General features: G+C 37.4%; 1 protein-coding gene across 1 annotated transcript in view; it reads right to left on the bottom strand.

Moving 5' to 3' along the window:
- LOC145686585 (uncharacterized) overlaps window positions 1–21,947 on the bottom strand; it is a 104,429-nt gene that overhangs the window by 26,739 nt on the left and 55,743 nt on the right. Inside the window, exon 3 of the mRNA XM_081760032.1 lies at window positions 7,573–7,770. Coding sequence (XP_081616158.1) covers window positions 7,573–7,770 — 198 coding nt within the window. The remainder of the gene's footprint in view (window positions 1–7,572; window positions 7,771–21,947) is intronic.

The following is a 21,947-nucleotide window of genomic DNA, read 5'->3' as shown; positions in this document are numbered from 1 at the left end:
CAAACTTTCCTATTTCTTCTTTCTTTCTTTTCCTTTTTTTGTTTTCGATACTGGAATGGAAGTTCTTTTATTTCCCGTCTACATTAGCAAAAAATGAGAGAGAGAGAAAAAATGGTCAGTTCTGGTACTGTTCGATATAAAGTTGTGTACTCGATTTCTTGAAATGATGAAGATTGTACTTGGATATTGCAGTGGTGCCCACCCCCCTTATGTCCATGTAGACCCCCCGCAATTGTCTATCCATAGGTGTTCTTCCATGAAAAAAAAATCTTTTCGATTAATTTTTGCACCCCCTCAAACATATTTATATAGATTTTTAACCCCCCCCAAATATTTCAATGACGCAGTTTGCGTCATAGCCCCCCTTGTGGGCACCCCTGGATATTGGTTCCAGCCATTGGAATCTCCTGAATTACAAATTAACCCATGCGCAGCGAGGGGGAGTAATAGCCCAGAGTACATTATTTAAATTTTGAGAACTCAATAGTAACCAGAAATTTAATTTTTCCGACCCTTGTTAGCTACTTTTTAAAAGTTAATGTGTCCTATGTGCCGTAAGGAACTCATTTCTCCTTGATTTTAGTGGGGGTTGCAACGACAATGTGTATTTAGTTTTAGAGTAACAAGGATGAAATAGTCCGGTACCTTATGATAACAATATGTTATGGCCAGACTTGCTTAAACTTGTTTTCTTTATGCAGCTAAAAATGTAATAAGCGATGAAACCGGGCCCGTATCCACGAGGGATCTAGGGGGGCCAGCCCTCCTAAATTTTTGCTGGTCCCCCTAAAATTTCCACGGTAGGCTTGCAAATGAACTATAATATGGTGATGAACTATAATATGGTTGGATCCAGGGGCGGATCCAAGGGGGGGGCGATCGTCCCCCCCAGAAGAGGAAACTTTCTTATTTTATGTATATAAATAAAATCCATCCCAGAGCTTGGAGCCCTTAAAAGTAGCATTTTGACAACCCACCGCCCCCCCAGAAGTCGGTCCTGGATCCGCCCCTGGTTGGATCGGGCCCCTCCTAATTTCTACCTCCCCCCCTACAGTTTTGGACTGGCTACCAGCCTAAGGGAAACCATAGTTGATAGAAGTGTCTTCTTAATTTCTGCGAAATATATGATAAGTATTAAGGAAATACAAAGTTTAAAAGGAAGAAAAATAGTTTAATTCATTGAAATAATTATCGTAGTATAAGTTTGAGTGGTTATTAAAGCAATTGTAAATGAACTGGGACCGCAATATTTAATTGTGTGTATGTGTTACAGGGTCCAAATCACTTTCATAACTACATTCCTGGGGATCGGAAATAAGTACATGGTGGTGTACGTAGTGATTACAAAAATGGTTACAGATAAGAAATCAACATTGTAGCTGAGTATGACGGGGACATTAGATTTGAGAGTGAAAGAAGTCAAAGCAAGTTTTGCGTAATGCAACGTTACATTGCTTACATATCAAGCTGCTTCTTTTGCTTCTCTTTCGTTCTACAGAACGCAACCCTCCAATATGTACTTTGAAAGAGTAAATGTTTCCTTGTTTCAGCAAATCTTACTAAATAAAAGTTAGTAATTTTGTCTGATGCAGAAGTACCTTTTCTACCTATTGCAGTACCTGGCTTTAGCTTACTAGAAAAGTTGTGAATAAGTTCATTTGCTAGAATACAGTAGAGCGTCGATTATCCGAAGTAATTGGGGGACATGGGTGTTCGGAAAACTGGTTTGTTCGGATAATCGAACTGTACTGTACTTCTACAGCAAGTGCCAAACCGACAGAAGTGTGCTGATTGTTGAAACACAGCGACTGGCGGCTTGGCCGGTCAGCAGCGCCTTATGAAGGCCCCATTAGAAGCAATGTTCCGCCAGCGGTGGCTCAGTGCGGCGACTACTGTGGGAAACTTGGTTTGGGAGTGAGGGGGATGATGGACGGTAGGGTGGGAGAGTAACAGGTGCGAGCGAGTACACAGTTCGGTTAAGCGGTCGTTCGGTTGACCGACGTTCGGATAATCGACGCTCTACTGTACTTCTGAATACTAAATGGCATATTGTCTTCTCTTTGGGATCGTGTAATAATAACGTTTCCTTATACAATACATAACTGCTGACAATGGCCGAATCTAACATATAATAAAATAATTTCATCCACCAACTACGTGACTTCCATTGGACTATGTAGCTGATCAAATTTGTCAACCCTTCCGATATACTTATTATAGTCCACAATACTAACTGGACATGTCACTTGTTCAACCTTATCTTCCCTGTTCCTACGTAACACATTTGTAATTTCGGTAGGATTGCGCATAGTGCTGTGCTAGCTACTGTAACTGCCTTTTTACTTCTGTCTTTCGAGCATATATTGCCCTTTTGGGTGCGCCTTTAAACCAAGTGCCCGAGGCTTAGTCCCCTTAATTGGGTCCCCCTGAACATATGTTTCACGTACTAGTATTTCAAAAGCAAACCAATCTAGCTTAACCTAACATGTGAAGTCACTAGTATACATAATGAACCTGTTATTTATATCCTTCCTCATACATGGGTCCATGGTTCGATCCCAGCTCGCGCCAAGTGAACTTTGTGGTAGACAAACATCGTGTGCGTGGGCAGAGTTGGCGTGGGTCAATGAAAACTTGACCCACGACCCACTGACCTATCACCCACCGTGACCCACGACCCACTGACCCACCACCTATCGTGACCCACTCTGACCCACTGTGACCCAACACCTACAATGACCCACTGTGACCCACCATGACCCACCATCACCGTGACCCACTCTGACCCACCATCCACCGTGACCCACTCTGACCCACCATCCACCGTGACCCACTCTGACCCACCGTGACCCACCACCCACCATGAACCACTCTCATCCACTGTGACCTACTCTGACTCACTAAAATCCATCGTCCCATCGTCATCAACTCTGAACACGATCCATGGCTCCTACTGTACTGACTAAAGAGTTTACACTTGTAACAGAACAAGACTGTGAAATTGTTACTAATCGGAGTTTGAATTTCTAGTCAATTGCTCAAGCACCACTCTTACAATAACGGTGGATCTGACCTTTACGATATAAAATGGTAAAGTGTTTGTTAGTGAGGAAATTGAAATAGTTCGAGGTGGGGAGAATTAGTGTGTGCCTAAAATATACTTGTACGAAAAGAGTATTCTTGCAAGTATTAATTTCTGAACGCATTCCAAAAATAAACTTCTATTTGCAGGAAAATATCCCTGTACAATATGGAAAAGTTTATGGTTTCTCAGTTCACAGTATTTTTCTCACAAAAGACTTGAAAAATCAGTTTTTCATAGTGTATAAAGGTGCTCGGGTACCTTATGTGAGAGCATCTCTATAAAGTATGCTCATAATTGTAATTTGTGTAGTCACTAAAACACCATGTTAAATTTAAATTACGAATATGCATAATTACAATCATTATGAATATTTATTCAAAGTAGTTTACCTAAAGCAAAGAAGAGACTTACTAAAAATTACGTACAAAGTTGAATAAGCCATAAATACAAGTAAGCCATTAGTAATACAAGTATACATTTTCATTAACTCATAGTTTGCCACCTTAAAACAAATCTGAAATCGGGTGTATTTCCTGTTGGCCTCCAGAACTTTTTCGTGGTAAATCACCCGCAGTGGGATTATGTCTATCCTTCAGCCAAGAAATAACTAGCTCGTCTGCTTTGAGCTTGTTTAGCGGTGGGCCATCAACATTGATGAACAACAAGTTAGATAATCTTTGAGCACTTAGTCTATTTCTAATATCAGTCATCTGTAAATTCATAAGGGTTTCCCCGTTTGCACTCTGTCGTGGAAATTGATAATACTTCTAGTTTTATCCGATTTCTGCAACTCCTCATCGACAATCTGCTTATTAGACTTGTCTGATAACGATTTTTCTTGGTCAGTTTTGAAATATTCAGCAAGAAGTATCATCTTTCTATTACCATACATCTTTTCCATATCGACCATGTCAGTTGGTAATGTCGACTCATGTAAAACAGAAATTTCATCTACCACGCCTTCTTGTGAATAAATTATCAATTAAAGACTGATAAACTGATGATTTCTTATTTGTTTATAAATTTAATTTTTGTAATTACACATGAAGGTTTGATGTCATTACCAAGTTTTCTCCCCCGTCTAGAAAGCGAAAGGGAACGAGGTTCCTGGAAAGTGTTCACAGGTGAATGGGAATTTCCCTTCTTCTTTCCCTTCAATTACCACATTGCTGTTTGCCATGTGCCAAATTACGATGAATTTCAATTAAATTATCATAGTATAATTATTTCCTTGTTGAATTATAGATACTTTTCAGTGGAAAAAAGGATGAAATTTAAAAATTCCAAATCAAGGTAAGTAGACCAACGTAAAAGGGGAAAAAAGTGTAAAATTTTCCATATAATTATGCTTACAATCCAAACTTAAAATTTCCGAGCAGTTAAGCTTACAGTACAAATTTTATGCCTATTTTTCTCACAACTTTATGGGTTGATTGCCCTGTGCTGTAAGCGCTCCATATAATAAATATAAGCTTCAGCATAGAAAGCAATGGATATATGAAGCCAAGCATTGTAGTTTTTGTTTCTGATTTTTTTCTTATATAACACCGATCGTTTTCGATCCTTTTTACAAACCAACTCACTACAAATTCTCCATATATAGTAAGTGCCCCCCCACACACACACATAAAAAAGAATTTTTTAAAAAATGCTAGGATGTTTATTTTCAATAAAGAGTTAATACACTGAATTTCAGCTCCGTAAGTTTAACGGCTTGCGAGATACTCATTTTTTTCCGCAAAAATTCGGATCCTCACTACCTCCTTAGGATATTATGCATTATAATGAAAGCAATATAACATCCTAGTTTGGATTAAGGCCTAACTATATACCAAAAGTAATTTAATTTGACTTTGCAATTTGACCGTGATGATCAGGCACACATAGTTACATTCATTTTTTTTAAAATAATTTATATATTATAGTGATTCAAAAATGTATTCGAAAGCCAAGTAGTAGTATAAGTCCTATTGCTATTATTACAATTAAAAATATCAATATCCAAAAGTGCCTGAAATTCTTTTTTCACTGGTTAGATTTATTCACCTTATGTAAGTAGACAGAAACAAATGGAAATGGAAGGGAAATGAAGGTCTTGAAAGTAAAACGAAAACAAATTTACCAGTCTTCAGAAGGTACTGTCTACAATGCAGTGAGCAGAGTGGGTCGGTAGATCATACTGAGTCGGTGGGTCGCAGTGGGTCATGGTGGGTGGTGGGTCACAGTGGGTCACATGCTGTTGACCCACGACCCACTGGCCTACTCAGAAAACTTGACCCACTTGACCCACTGACCCACTCCATCTCTGTGCGTGGGTTTTCTTGGGATTCTCCCGTTTCCTCCTACTTTCTTCATTCCACCATTTCCTTCATTCTTATCATCATCGTCTCCTTTAGCCTAGCCGGCATAATCGTGGGACGTAAAACTTAAAGATTTCATTTCATTTCATTTTCTTCCTCATACATGACTAAGATGTCATCACCCCCATCACCAATATATTTTGTTCACGGGAACTACAAAATTGCAAATTTACATATGTTTGGCTGTGTTTCTGTTATTGTACCCAACATAATATTGTGCATATATTCATTATTTACGTGATTTTACCTCAGTGCATTTCTGCACTAAAAGACCAATAGCAACAAATTATAGTGCAATGCATTTTCTCAGCTATATTATCTTTGCCCCAGAAAACTTGTGACATCGTTCGTTATTTTTCTATCGCTTAATAGTTCAACTTTAGAAATACAATAAAAATATATTTTGTTAGAACACTCGAATGACGACAGACCCCATCAAATATCACAGTCATTTATGATTTCAAACAATACAGATAATTTCATTTCAGACATTAGGGTTATCATATATAGCCTACAAGCATACGAAAATTTACAATAATAATAATAATAATAATAATAATAATAATAATAATAATAATAATAATAATAATAATAATAATAATAATAATAATAATAAAATAAAATAAAATAAAATAAAAAATAAATATAAACGTAAGTATTTCTAGTACTTTCTAGAAAATATATAGACACCTTTCGAGTACGTACTTATCCTCAGGGGCAAAAGTGAGGGGGTACGTGGGAGGACGTCGTCCCCCATTTCCAGAAAATATCTGTGGCGTCCCCCCACTTTCCAAAATAAATATAATGGACTAAGATAGGCAAGGGGGCGGTGTGACGTCATGCGTCCCCTTACCTTCACAGATCCACTTTTACCCCTGCTTATCCTGAAAAACGCAAAAAAAAAAAAAAAACATTAAAAAAATGATCATCTTAAACATAACTTTTCTGACTTTAATGAACCATTGGTAGATTATTTTACCACTTTTGGCGCCAGTGGCGAAATACAAAGAACTGACAAGCGTAATTCTTTCCATCAGAAACCATTGGTAAGAATACATACCGAATTCAGACACTAGAGTTTAGTCAAACATCATTAATTGTCTGTGTGGAGGTGGTAAATACAGTATTTATACCATGCCCGTTAAAGGATTAGGCATTATTATTATTATTATTATTATTATTATTATTATTATTATTATTATTATTATTATTATTATTATTATTATTATTTGTATAACGAATATAATGGATTGACTAATACACGGTATCCCAGTCTTTCACGATGTCTCCCAAGCAACATGCCAATGAAAACGCCGATTAAGTTTCTTTCTGGTAATAATAAGAAGAAATAAAGAAAACATGAGTTTCCTTAATTTAATTATAAGGCTCTGGTAACCAATCTGGCTCACATTTAAAAGAAAACAGTTTGAGCACAGGAAAGCAGAAAAAAACGAGGCATTTTCTTGAGTTTTTAATAGAAACCGTACTCCTGCCGAGAAGGTAGTTCAAATGATGGCTTAGGCACAGCCCATGAAACAGTCTCCACAGCAATCCGAATCTGTCCTAACCGACGAAGGAAGGCAGATTGCCAACAAATCGGGTATAGCATAGGTCTTCTGTGATAGTTGTTTTTGCGTTATGTTAAAAATATTTTGAGGAAGTGGTAGATCGAATTTCATAATCCTATCGTTGCTATATTTTTAGTTATAACCAATTACAATTTTTATTATCCAGATAGAAATAGTTGTCTTGGAGGGTACGGTAATGACATTGCAGCCCTAGTCTAGTATAGCCTTCAGACTGCTGTGAAATCTCGAAAATCCGAAAATTTGGGACGAAGAAAGAGACATGCATCTCGGTATTAATAGCTTTTTATGAAAGGAAACTTCTGCTGAAAAAAAAAAAAAAAAAGATTGTAAGTTGCCTTTTTAATTGTTGAGTATAAATGGACTTTTGTTTTTTTTAATTCTTGATCGTAAAACCGTTATGCTTCCATAGCCCGTAACACAACCCATCCACAGCTTCATCACTGAATATAGAATACAGATTAGTTCATTGCATATTTTTATGTAGTAAATGCAAATTATATATGCTAACGAACTGCATTAAAACTAATTAATTAGTTACCTGTATGAGTTCTCATGTGTCTCTTGAGTAACGATGGCCGATCAAAAGCTTTGCCGCAGACCTCACAAGGAAGAAGCGCCCTCTGGTGATTGCGTCGTGTTGTCCCATTGGTAGCTGAATTACCCTCAGCATTTGAAGTTGGAGACGAGGCGGCTGTCTTTGAGATGAGGAGTGAACGGGACAAATCCAATGGGCCTTCTGAAAAATACATTTTAAAAATTCATAAACGTAGGTCGTGTTGAGGCTAATGTTACAAAAAGTTTGGTTGTTGTAGGCCTATATATACACAGGTTGTCATAGAAAGCTAGACGTAGTATCATGAGAGAATAAGATGGGGCAATCGCCTTCCTAGAATAGTGCTTTGTTCTGCTGACGTCCTCCAGTACGATAAACTTTTTATCTATCTATCTATCTATCTATCTGTATATATATATATATATATATATATATATATATATATATATATATATATATATATATATATATATATATTAGCCTTCAGTTAGCTGGTGACTCTGCTCCAGACCCACGCATCTCTTATATATCAGCATTGCATCAACAGTGGATTTCCTGCATTTGCTCTTAATATTTCCTGTGGCCAGGTGGGGCTTCGCCTCTAGATCCCGCCTTTGCTCGACCTACGGCCTCGCACCTCTTAAACCCACAATTTTACCGAATTTTAAGTTTCTTTTCCTATTTTAACTATCTAAAATTTAAGATTTTGTATCCCAAGAAAACGCCTTCTAATAACATGGGAATTTCTTCATCCTCCTTTAGACCCCTTAAAAATTAAAAATATTCATTTTTGGCAATTTTCCTGTGGATTAGTCTCTGAAGGCTACAATTATGCTAAATTTCATCATTCTAATCCTGCCGGAAGTGCCTAAACATTTTGGTGTGTAGATGTCCCATAGAAATAACATGGAAAGATTTTTGAGTTCCCCATAAAACCGCTCTAAAGTTGGAAATTTTTATTTTTGGTGATTTACTTGGGTAACGCTAGCGAAAACGTACAAGCATACCGAATTTCAAGTTATAGGTACTCCAATTCCAAGTACCGGTACCTAAAATATGAGAGTGCATCCAGCATTGGTAGAGTGAAGGTTGTCTGGTTCTCAAAATGTGTGCTGGAATAGAAACCCCCGCCAAGTGCGAGGTGCAAGCTGTTATACGTTTTCTTACGGTAAAAGAATATTCGGCAGCAGCTATTCATCGGAAACTTTGTGCCGTGAGTGAAGTTGATGAGTGAAGTGTGATGAGTGAAGTTGTTCGTGAATGGTTTCGTTCATTTAAAAGTGGAGGAACAAACATTCATGATGAAGAGAGGAGTGGCAGGCCATCAGTGGTCACAGAAGTCGTTCAGAAAAATGATGGAAAAGGTGGTGAAAATCGACGTTTCACAATCTCGGAGCTTTCCGATGAATTTCCACAAATTTTCAGGACTTTGTTATATGATAGCGCTTTAGTGATGATGGGGAGCTGAAAGATCCGGTCATAGGCTGGCTCAAGGTACAGGCGGGAGATTTTTTTTATGCTAATGCAATTTCTAAGCTAGTGCAGAGATATGATAAGTGCCTGAATGTTTATGAAAACAATTTTGAAAAATAGAGCAAAGAAGTACTTTTCAGATATATGTAATAAATTCATATTTACTTCGGTGTTTCTATTTTAACCAATCGGAGGTTACTTTCCGGATGACCCTCATAAAAAATGCAGAATCTAAATTACAACAATACGATCATAAGCATTCCTCACAAATTTAAAGGAAGAGGTGTTTACATCCGAGTAAATATGGTATAAAATATAGCAATTAAAGAACATATTCTTAGCCCCCCTCGCTGGTCTAAAGGCTAGCGTGAGCACCTTTGGTGCACGAGGTCTTGAGTTTACATTTCCGGTGGTAGAATCTTGAAAATTTTCAACGTGTGAGGATGGTTTGGATTTCATTTTACACGTAGGTCTACGTCTCATATAGCATCGCTGCTGAAAGAGATTCTAAACTTCAAGATAATCACCATATTATTGTTCCTCAAATATCGAAACAAAAATGATCATTGCATGTACAATAAGCATTGCTTTCAGTGGAAAAAATGAGCATTATTAAAATTTCAAGTAAGGGCCAAGTCTCGATTCAGGTCCAGCACATGGCCAGCTGTGTTCTTCCAATTAGGCATGAAGATTTAAAAAAGAAACAAGGCATATATTTTAAATTTGTATTTGTAAGCCGGATGAAGCATACTCGCAGGCTACCATTTGGCTTTCATTGCTTTAACAGTCGCATACCAATGGATGGGGTCAGTGGCTGAGCCCCATACAATATTTTTGACATTGTTTCTCTTAATTTCTCCCAATAACTGATCCCCACCATTGAAGACATTTATTTTAAAGGTATATTTCAACTGATGGCAACCATATTAATTTGGCATGGACAAATGAGTGTTGCCAAAAATATCAATAAATTGACTCATAAAAAATTATGCTCATCACATAATGTTATTATTATTATTATTATTATTATTATTATTATTATTATTATTATTATTATTATTATTATTATGAATTACAAGGATGAAGAACAGATGGGTAAAAATAACCTCTATGCAGTGCAGCACTGAATAACTAAAGGAAACGCAATGGACAAACAAAGATAACCCGATTATGTTTTAAAATTTTCCAAAAAAAAAAATAAATAATAATAATAAATAAATAAATAAATAAATATACCTTGATATTGTTTTAGTTACTTTACAAATGGCGTTTTATTTTAGGGTTGTTTGTTCTTTCAGAAACAGGAAGTGACGTTATCGTGCCCAACCATCCATTTTAAACTTCATTTAAATGTTTGCAGCGCTTGAAAACATATTCACATTTGTTTCCTTATTGAAATTTATAGATATAAAATGGGATCAGTAACTGATCCCCACAATTGAAAACCGCATCGTAATAGGGATAGGATGTTTTTGTAGTCTCTAACGTTAACTTCAGTGTCAATAGAAAAATAAGTAAATACTGTATTTCTGTACTGACAGCCATATACTCTATTTACAGTTCCTGTAACATCCAATAAGACATATATAATATAGTTCTTTCAATAATGATTGGCACTCCTTCCTATAACTGATGCCAGGTAGCAGTTTGAAATTGTTGATGTATGCATTAAGATAGACTATAGTACTATCAAACCCCACTAAATGGTTTTGTTTCTTTCCGTAGGTAGCACATTGTAGCAGCAGTTCTTCCAACTTGACAGGACGCTGGTGGACAGCGAAAAGACAGCATGGAAGCAGACACACATGGACAACGGTGGACCGTGTGGTTTCTCCAGAGAGAAGGAATGAATACTTCAGACATCCACAACATATTATTAGCCATATGTGAGGACACAGCACGAAGTCGCAGATCCGTGTTTCGTTGGGTATCCGAATTCAAAGAAGGCAAATACAGTGCTGCCAAAAACAAAAGCACTGGGCGTTCTGCAACTGCACGCAGACCAAGCAATGACACACGAGTGAATGATTTGATAATGGAGCACAGCAGAATGACGTTTGATGAACTAAAGAAAGAAACAGGTCTATCACGGGGTTCCCTCTACACTATCATTCATGAGGATTTGAAGCTGCACAAGGTGTGTGCACAATGGGTGCGTCATGACCTCACCGTTGCCCACAACCAAAAAGCGTGTGGAGATTTCCCAGCAGTTGTTGCAACAGTACAGTGAAAATCCGACCGAGTTCTTTGAGCGTCTGATCACCGTCGACGAAACTTGGTTCCTCTACGAGACTCCAGAAAAGAAACGCCAGTCCATGGAATGGAGGCATACTGGAAGCCCTCGTCCCAAGAAGGCACGGATGGGACTATTCATGCGGAAACAAATGGCGACCGTTTTCTGGGATCAGGAAGGGATACTGCTGTGGAATGGCTCCCTCCCAATACGTCCATCGGCAGTGAGAGCTACTGCAGTTCACTACATACACTCCGCCGACGCATCCAACAACGCCGACAAGAAAAATGGGGCCGTGGCGTTCTTCTCTAACACGACAATGCACGGCCACATGTCAGTCGCCAGATAATTGCCACAGTGCATGAACTAGGGTTTAGTGTACTGTTGCATCCTCCATATTCGCCGGATCTGGCTCCAAGCGACTATGCTTTATTCGACACAATGAAACAGGGCATGAGAGGTAAAAAGTTCAACACGAACTCCACGCATTTGTCCACCAGTGGCAGAGAGATACCTCAAAGAATGGTTTGCTACACAAATAAGGAAGCTTCCAGAACGGTGGCAAAGGTGCAAAGACATTGTCGGGGAATACCTCTAAAATAAACTATAATCGTTTGTTCAATAAATGGTTCCTGTGAAAACAAATAATTGTAGTGTCAATCATTTCTGAACGCCCCAATATATATATATATATATATATATATATATATATATATATATATATATATATATATATATATATATATATATATATATATAAACGGGTAAAAGCAAACAATTCAAGACATTGAAGGGCAAAAACAATAATGCTTCCACCATAACATGCTATACATCAATAGAAAGAGAGTGAAGTGTAGTTACATGGTTTGCAGAATTTGTTATGAAATTGTTGTTTATTGTAAAGTAATCAGCTTGTTTGTAACAGAAAATGTATTAATGTGCTGTTGTGAAATGAAAGGGAAGTGCATAGTTTAGTTATTGTTCCACTGAGCATCTGTGTAATACTTTCACCATTCTTTATAGAAATGTCGTCTATGGAACGTTACCTTCCAGGCCAAAACAGAAATTATCAGCTCTATGTGGGTAGGCATCGCTAGTAGCAGTGAAATCCGAGAAGACCCGTGGTGTTATGTTACGTACGTCACGGAAAAGGGGGTTAAGTTTATCCTGTACAATGAAAAGCGCGTGGACAACTTTCATTCGTTAAATTATTCAAATAGATCATATCTTCTAACAGTGGGAATTTACCGCAAACGTTTGTGACATCTGGTTAGCCAATAAAGTGCGTGACCAACGAACTGAATGCGTGACGTACGTAACATAACGGTATCTGTTACGTACGTCACGGCAAATAATGTCTAGTCATGCTTGTTACTAGCCTTCTTTAGCAGTGGAAACAATATATATTAATTGTTCCTGAATCGAGTAGTATTGTTAGTACAAATGGCAGCACTGCATCGACTGCTGCGTGTTCATTAGAGACAGAATTGTCTTAGCGTTGATTTCAGTTATGGTGTGTGTTGAAAGTGCACCATTGTCATTTCTTTTCTGCAACTTCCATATATAAATATGGCACCAGTTAGCCCCAGAAGCCCACAACGGAAAACGCTAGAGAAGTTAAGTGAAGAAGAAAAAGCAGCAAATCGTGAGAAAGAAAAGCATAGAATGCAGCAGTACCGAAAGACAACGTCAGCATCGAAGGCAAAAAGTGCGTCGACAGACAAAAATACGCATGCAGAAGTCAGCAGCGAAGAAACTGTCCTATCTGGATCGACTATGGGCTATCAGAATGCTGCATCGTTAGCAAAAGCAGTGCAAAGAGTGAGAAAAACCCTCCCCAGTAGCCCTAGAAGAAAACTCAGAGTGGTTAAAAAGTAGTGGAGCAGTTTGGCGTGGCACAAAAGAAAACACAACATTGTAAAAGCATCGTACTAAGAAGCAACGCAAAAGCAATCGTAATTAATTTCTACAAGAGTGACAATATATTGCCAATGCTCCCTGGAAAAAGGATACCGTTTTCATGTACAGCAATGATGGGGAAAAGGAAAAATGCAAAAGAGACTCATGATGTTTTACATAAGCGAGACACATAAGCTCTTCATTACCGAATTTGCAAAAATATACCTATGAGTTAAACTAGTTTCCTAAGCCTTCGCCCCAAAGAATGCATTACTGTATCTAAGTAGGATCACTTGTCTTGCTTGTCCATACTGTGAGAACATTCAAAAATGATTGGCGCCAAAGTCAAATAGAACCAGCTACCAATGACAAAGAACGTGCTTGTTGAGGGAAGTGTATGAGATACAGAGAGTGAGATATGTATGAAGTATAAGTACATGACATGTACGAACGTAAAACATACATCCAAGGTCTGTGCGTGAACCGGAAGATCGTGAGGAATTGGTTGAAGTTTATCAGTGGAAGAGAGGCACTCTAGAAATTGTTCATTTTGACTTTCAATAGGAGAAACAGTTACTAGTGTATCGGTGTCACATATACAACATAAGAAGACAAAACCAGGAGCTGAGCATCTTCAAAGAAGAAATGAAAGTATAGATGAAGTGTTTTTGAAGACAGACTTCGCAGAAAATTAGGCGATTAAGCATCAATACGAAGTTATGGTCGCCCACTGGTCAAACGCAGCCGATCCTACTGTCACTATTTACATCACCGTAGCATACTTCAGCAATGGAGAGCGAAGTTACGGAGTAATATCTAACACGAAAAACCATGGTACGAGTGCTTTCCAAGTAGCCATCTTCAATGATTTAAGATTTTGCTGGAAGTGCCCATTAAAAATTACACCTGTGGGTAGACAGAGCGAGCCAACATTTTAAGAACCGGAAATCCATTGCCTATTTAAAGCTACTAAATGAAATTGTACCAACAGAGTGGAACTTTCACGAAAGCTATCATGGAAGATGGGCACATGATGGAGTTGGAGCAAAGGTGAAAAGAAGTTTGGTTCCATGTTCTTCAAGGTAAAATAATAATGAAAAACGCTAGTGATTTCCATTCCGTCGCTTTCAAAAATACCCAGCGAATTGAATACCTTTGTATATTGCATCAAGACACAGCCAACTACGACTTTCCCTTTGTTATACACTTCATGAACGTGAACTTACAGCAACTAAAAACATTCAAGTCCGCAAGATACGTTGTTCCTGCTAAAAGGTTTGTTGCTGTGATATATGAAACACAAGTGCCGATCTGGAAAAACTCGTACCAATTGCACATTGCAATTTACAGCACCAGCGGAAGTAATACATATTCAAATCGAGATGAACCTGAGAAAAATATTTCGCAAAGTGTCAGAGACAAATGGCTTCATTCCCAAAATGTTGACATCAAAATCGGAAGTTATGTTGCAGTGGTGTATGTAGCCGGACCAAGACATAAAACATGTGGGACATGTAACTACTGTCGAAAGTGATGGAATGCACCGAGTGAAATACATGCGTGAAAGTGATCAGGGAAAAGACACATTCTTTTGTCATCCACGTGTAGGTGATTTTGATTCTGTGGAACGAAATCGCATCCAGGAAGTTCTTCCAAAACCCTGTGAGAAACGAGATCACTACACTTTTGCCCACGAGTACCTGAAGGACTTGAACATGGACCTGAAGGATTTGGACGCTAATTAAAATGCACACTGTACATTTGTATATTAATTGTAGAAACTTTGTGAATATTTATGTTATAAGAACAAAGGGTTTTCTTCCACTTTAAAGTAACTTTATTATGGATATAACTTTAAAATATGTGCCATTAAATTAATTTCGAATGAAGTACCAGAACTGAACAGAAATAATGAAGTAACATATATGTCCGACAAAAATTACAATATGCACATTCCTATGGTTAGTATTTGCGGTAGTTTTGGACACTATTGTCAAAATATGAGTTCGGCCCAAACAACCTGATATTAATCCTTTGGGGATCCCATGGTACAATTTGTACCATACGGGGTGTTTCATGGTACATTGCGTTATAACTCTCCTACTTGAGCTTTTTCGTCCGTTTTTTTTTTTTTTTTTTTGGTTTTGTTTTTCAAGTCCAGAGGCATTGCAGAAGACATGGTTTCACACCTTCCTGTGTCGAGACATAGGATGTGATGACGTCATAAGTCTAAAATTTATATTTTCGTGTAATACTTTTTTTTTGGGGGGGGGTTATGTAAAGTATTTTTGGCGGGCTTATTTTTGCACGTACAAGATTGAAATTTTCCACAAACATGCAGTCCACCGAGTAGTATTTACCATATTTTTTTTCAGATTTCTGCGTTAAAACAGGGGGGGATCCAAAGGATCAAAAAGTTGAAAAAAGGGATATTTTTACCCAAAAATCCCGTTTTTCCTCATTTTTCCGCCTTAGATACATGATGGAGACAAGTGAATGGTACCGCCTGAAAGGCAGTTCTATTCTGAAGAGATTGATGTGGGACACATGGCCCTAGGGTAATTAGGGAAGTGTCAGGGAATTTTTATCAAAATATACTTCTGTATAGAGGAATTTTGGACATTTTTGGTACTATTTTTGTGCTGGCTTATTTTTGCACCTAGAAGATTGAAATTGTGCACAAACATTCAGTCCACCGAGTAGTATTTACCAGATTTTTTTTCAGATTTCTGCGTTAAAACAGTGGGGTACAGAAGAGCTAAACCTTGAAAAAGGGAAATTTTTACCAAAAAATCCCTTTCACGGGATTTTCCCGCCTTAAATACATAATGGAGACACGTGAGTCATACCGCCTGAAAGGCAGTTCTATTCTGAAGAGAATGATGGGCGAAACATGACCCTAGGGTAATTAGGGATGTCTCAGGGAATGTTTAAAAATTTCCCTCTGTATACGGGAATATGGGACATTGTCGGTATATTTTTTTTGGCGGGCTTACTTTTGCACCTGGAAAATTGGAATTGTGCATAAACATTCAGCCCACCGAGTAGTGTATTTACCAGATTTTTTTCAGATCTCTGCGTTAAAACAGGGGGGGTCCAGGAGGGCTAAAAGTTGAAAAAAGGATATTTAGACCCAAAAAATCCCGTTTTTCCTAATTTTCCCGCCTTAGATACATGATGGAGACATGTGAGTCATACCGCCTGAAAGGCAGTTCTATTCTGAAGAGAATGATGGGCGAAACATGACCCTAGGGTAATTAGGGATGTCTCAGAAAATTTTTTACCTGAGACCATGGTGTTTTAGGGTAATTTGGGGCATGGTGGGAATTCCTGATAAAAATTCTCCCGCCCTTGGTATTCAAGATAGAAACTTGAAATTTGGCACACACATTCAGTATACCAAGTACTATTTATCAGATTTTTTTTAGATGGCTACGTTCACACAGGGTCGCTCCAGGGGGGCCCAAAGTGCGAGAAAAAATTCCCTCCGAAATTTTCCCTTTGACATCATTTTTCCCGCTCCTGGTATATGGTATGAGCAAGCAGGTGGTATCATTTGAAAGCCAGCTCCATTCTGAAGAGAATGAGGTATAAACCATGATCCTAGGATAAATAGTGACGATGCAGTAGCTGCTTGACTGAAAGTCTAAAAAATAGCCCAAAAACCCCGGATCTCTTAAGGGTTAAATCTTCCCCTTCAAGATTTTCAACATCATTGCCAATCAAGTTTCGGGACGATTAGACATACTCTCAAAGCGGGGAGGAATTTGGGGGTTAAAAAAACCGAGAGAATGAATCATAAAGAGTTAGTTTGCTTCACTGCTCAGCTCAATTAATAAATAATATCAATGATTTAATTTTAAAATCTCAACTGTAGTAATCATAATATCTCTAAAATAAACCCAGTGAAGAATTTCCAGTACGTTTGCCAGCGATTCTTTGTAATTATACTAAAAAAAAAAAAAAAAAATACGCTGTCTTATACGTAATAGTTAGTGAAGCCTAATAGTCATCTCAACGATTTTGAGGTTTGATAAAGTGCTAAAATTGCATGCTGTTTCCTGAAAGCTTTTAAGCAACACCGTTCTATCCCACGATTACGCACCGGGATTAAGAGAGACAGAGATGGTGAGATAAATGATAATGATAAAATGAAGAAAGTGGGCGGAAAGATGAGAATTCGATAGAACCCATCCATACGGTGCTAGCTGGAATCAAAACAGGCGCCCAGCACCAGAGGTAGGTTCTATATTACTGAGCCATCACAACCCCCAACTGCTAAAACAGCGCTTTGAGAAAACTAATTGACACAACAGGAAGGGTTTAGTGAAATCACACAACAGATATTCCTAACTAGGATGTCACTGAACGCTGCTCCAATTGTCGGTAAACCACACGGAAAGGGGAAGGAGCTGACAGGTAATATGACGTTGAATAATAATGGCGAGAGCCAAGCAAGAATGTTGATAGCGTACCGGTGCTTTTGGTGGCATACTATACATGGATCCATTACTATACGTTCAGTGGCAACATTTGCTTACTTTCTTTTCCTACTTCATTCCCTCCTTTCCTTTCCTCATTTGTTTCTACTTTTCTGAAATTGTATAAGTACGCTCCTACGTCACACTAGGTCATTGGAAATGGCTGTTTTAGAGAATGAGAAACGCTTACAAAACATAGATCAGAGAAAAGAAAAGAAAGGTCTTTGGCAATTGAATTTTCATGAAATTTGGTAAATGTACTACTCCTTTCTTTGAGAGGCAGGAATCTGACTGAGTCTCAACTTCAAGATCAGCTAACTTAGAGGCAACTCAAGAAACGTTGTGGAAAATATATTTTCACCGAATGAGACTCAGTCTTCCAGTATTTCTTCCAAAATCACATATTATGAGACAATGCGTGCGTGAAATTCAAAGAAACGAGAAACTCAGAGACTATGGGAGAACTGCCGAAAAATAAGAACAGATTGTATTATAGAAACTGGACTAATGATGTTTTTCTACAGTTTTTGCACACCACAAAGAGATTTATCTCTATTAGATTTTGGAAAAAAGCCAGTCAGTGACAACATGTAAAGGTTTTCGTACAGTTAAATATGTTAAATAAACTTAATGATTTGAATTTTATAAAAATAGTTTATCGTGATCTTCAGATATGCATGCTGTTCCTGAAGTTATAGACTGTTCATTTAATTTACACAAAATGGCGAATAGATACAATAGAGATTAAATACATAGTATAATAGAGCATCCAACTTTTTAAAAAAAAAATATATATATATATATATATATATATATATATATATATATATATATATATATATATATATATATATATATATACTACACAATATGAAAAAAAGTTCGTACATACCACATTAAATTGCATGTCCAAATATTTTTCCTCTGCATCACAAGCTATAGATTTGACCAGTTCAGTCCTCATCTCATGTAAATTAAGAATTGACACTAAAATAAGTTCAATTGTCATGCAACGAAGTGCATTTTAATATTCTTCACTTGGTTGCAGCATTGTTAGAAATTTATTGTTAATGGACAAAGCTTTACTACAATTATTTCAAAAAGCCTACTTTTTAAGGAGAAGATAATTTTGAACAGTGTGTATTGTGTGTGTATAGGTATGAGTTCCAGTATAAATCTGGAGTATTTTTAACCACAATTGATGTACATATTACTTACAGTCCGGAAAACACTACTCTGGTGATAAATTCGTGTGTAAAGGTGATATAAAAATGATCGAAAACGATCGATTTTAGTGTCGATTTCATAGTTTTTGGGGTCGCCGAGATTTGCCACTTAAGTTGAGTTGCGGCCCCATTATCACCTTGTGGGAGTAAATAATGACAGCTAAAATAATCGAAATCGATTGATATTACTGTCGAATCAATAGTTTTCAGCGTTGCGAAGTTAGTTGATGCCAGTCTCGAAGCCGTTTAAATCCAACTTTAGTTTCAGCGTGGGTAAGACCCCTCTAGGACTCCTGGAGGAAGTGGGAAACATAAAAAATATTAAAAACGACCGATATTACTGTCGAATCCATAGGTTGCTTAGATAAATAGTGACACTTCCGATGCTGTTTAAGTCCAAGTTTAGCTCTTATTAGCTCCCTGGAGACTGAAAGGGTGACTTGTTAGAATAATAGAAAACAACCAATATTAGTGTTGAATTCATAGTATTTGGGGTCCCTAAGTTGATTAGTGACAGTTCCGGTATCCTTTAAGTTCAAGTTCTGCTCCCAGTGGGAATAAGATAATAAACTACTCCTCATAGATTTTTCAGGACAAATTAGTTTTTCGTATTGTCAAGTTATTAATAAAATACTTATTTATGAAATATGAAGAAAATTGCCTGAATCAGTTTTGAGAAAATCGTTCGAAAAGAACTCATCCCCTAGAATACTGTAAGCTACCCTTGTAGATTTCTTCAGGGTACACTCCGCATCAAAAAAATTGCGACAGCTAACGCAATGCAGCTAGGCCACCCAATATACACCTTCTTATCCCATAATCCTGTCTGGTAAAAACATCCCCTCTCTCTCCTCCTTTCCTCTCTTCCATACTAAAATCAGCAAAAAAGATGAGTGCAATTCTTATTTCAAAATATAACATATTAGTATGCACAAAATGAAACAATCAAAGCGAGACGAAACAAGATTCATAAGATAATGTAGGGAGAGACTTAAACACACACACAATGAACAGTTGAAAGCGATGTATGCCTGCTACACAGACATACAGAAGTGAGATAGAGAGAGGAAAGGGGAGAGAAGAAGAAGAAGAAGAAAACTGAACACAGATAAAAATAAGGAATTTAAAAGTATTAAAAAAAAGAACCTAACATTATAAAGTTTCGTTTCCAGAAATCCAACAGGAATATAGAAGTATTGTTTGGATTATATATTTCTTCAGGACTATTCGAATACATAGAAGACACAGGGAACAACCAAACTTGGAGGACAAATTCAATACTCAATTTCCTGTGAAATAGTAGAGCTCTGAAACACATATAGAATAATGTCAGTAGTTTAACTCACGTGCTTTGTTTCACGTGTTTCGGGAGCAAATTCGGTGGTGTTCATTGAACGTACTGATACGAAATACATTACAATAAACCCAGTAATACCTCCATTCCGGACTAGTAATACAAACTGAACAAAAATTAAAAAGAAAAAGAAGAAGGAAACAAAGAAAGGGATGCTATGAATGAATGCTATTTTACTGCTAAATTTCTGTTAGAAAGAGTCAATATTAGAAGTAAAAAATGTATCATAATAAAAAGTTACAAATGTTCAAAACAAAAATTGGATGTTCTTTATAAACGTAACAGATCTTGCATGTTTCACATTGAAATCGTGAATAAAATACATTGAATTATAGGATGGAAACGAACTTTGTGTCAAACTAATATAAATAAAATCTTCTCTTGAATCAATAGAGAAGGGGCCATTTTCTAGTCATCTCTGAAGATTTATCTGTTCTGAACATCCATTCTCGATTTCACCTATTGTGAATATAACGTTCTAATTCGAATAGATAGAATGAACGCGCCAGAGCTTAAGTGGGCCATTGCATCAGTTGGTTGATGTGGGTTGGTTATGGACCGACACTGTGTCGAAGATTCGAACCCGTACTGACCCGGTGATTCGATTGAGACACGGTAACCTGAATGACAAAGAACAGATTTACGAGAGAGAGACAAGCAATAAGAGAGAGAGAGAGAGAGAGAGAGAGAAGTAATAAATAGGAGACGAAGATAAAGATGACTATACACAGAGAGAAAAACGAATTTATAAATGAACACTACTTATCATTATACTGTATGACAAAGAACGCGTACACTCTTTACTCATATTCTTATAAGTGATGCTTTGTAAGTTCTCCAACGGCAGATGAATCTCTGTTTGTAGCCATTATTTTATGAGAAAAAGATTTTACTTGATGGGGAATAGCTTCGTACCTATTCTTTAGTACTGGTAATAGTGTTTGTTTTGGCGTATTGTTTTCACTCTTTTCTTAATTTTAAAAATATATCCAAATAAATGTCATCATAATTCCTCTTATTTGGAATGTAAATATGAAAACTTGAACGTTCCGACATAGCTGCAAAAAATAAAAAAGTGGTAGCGTTGGGCTACGAACCCATACTCATGGACACCAAAAATACAACAAGGAAGTGCCTGAAACCCCGTGATTATGATGGGTTTTTTCATACTTCCTGAATTATTTTCTACTTCAACCACTTTTCTAAACTACTAGACACGACAGGGACACGAACACAGAAACATCGAGGACAGTTAAAATTCCATCCTTGCTACTACAGAGGGACTCGAACCCCCAATGGGCTTCACCTCGCGATCATCAGCCTAACGCCTCAGACCCTTCGGATACACCCACCGGCATGGTTAGTCTTAGGAAGACTCAAGTTCTGTACCGCCCCATTATAGCAAGCTTGTGTGGATTATGTTCGTTCCTTATTCTAGAGAAGTGGTAAATATGGAGATAAGTTTAATGCTAGGGGACTTCAGTCAGTAAGCTTGTTCTTCAGAAAACATAGGAGAAGGTACACTTTCGCGGAAAAGAGACATGTGAGGTCAAATCCAATCCTAAGCTACTTTCTTGAGTAGGAATCAATTCAATGCGCCTGCCTTGTTTTCACAACGGCAAAGGGACTGCATATTATCGTTAGCTGATAATATGCATTGTGGTGTGCTGGGACTCTGGGAGCATGGCGCGTTA

The sequence above is a fragment of the Thermobia domestica genome, chromosome 5 (assembly GCF_964235325.1).
Source record: "Thermobia domestica chromosome 5, izTheDome1.hap1.1, whole genome shotgun sequence".
Lineage (NCBI taxonomy): Eukaryota > Metazoa > Arthropoda > Insecta > Zygentoma > Lepismatidae > Thermobia > Thermobia domestica.
The sequence above is the reverse complement of the archived record's forward strand: the minus strand, read 5'-3'. Positions and strand labels throughout refer to the sequence as shown.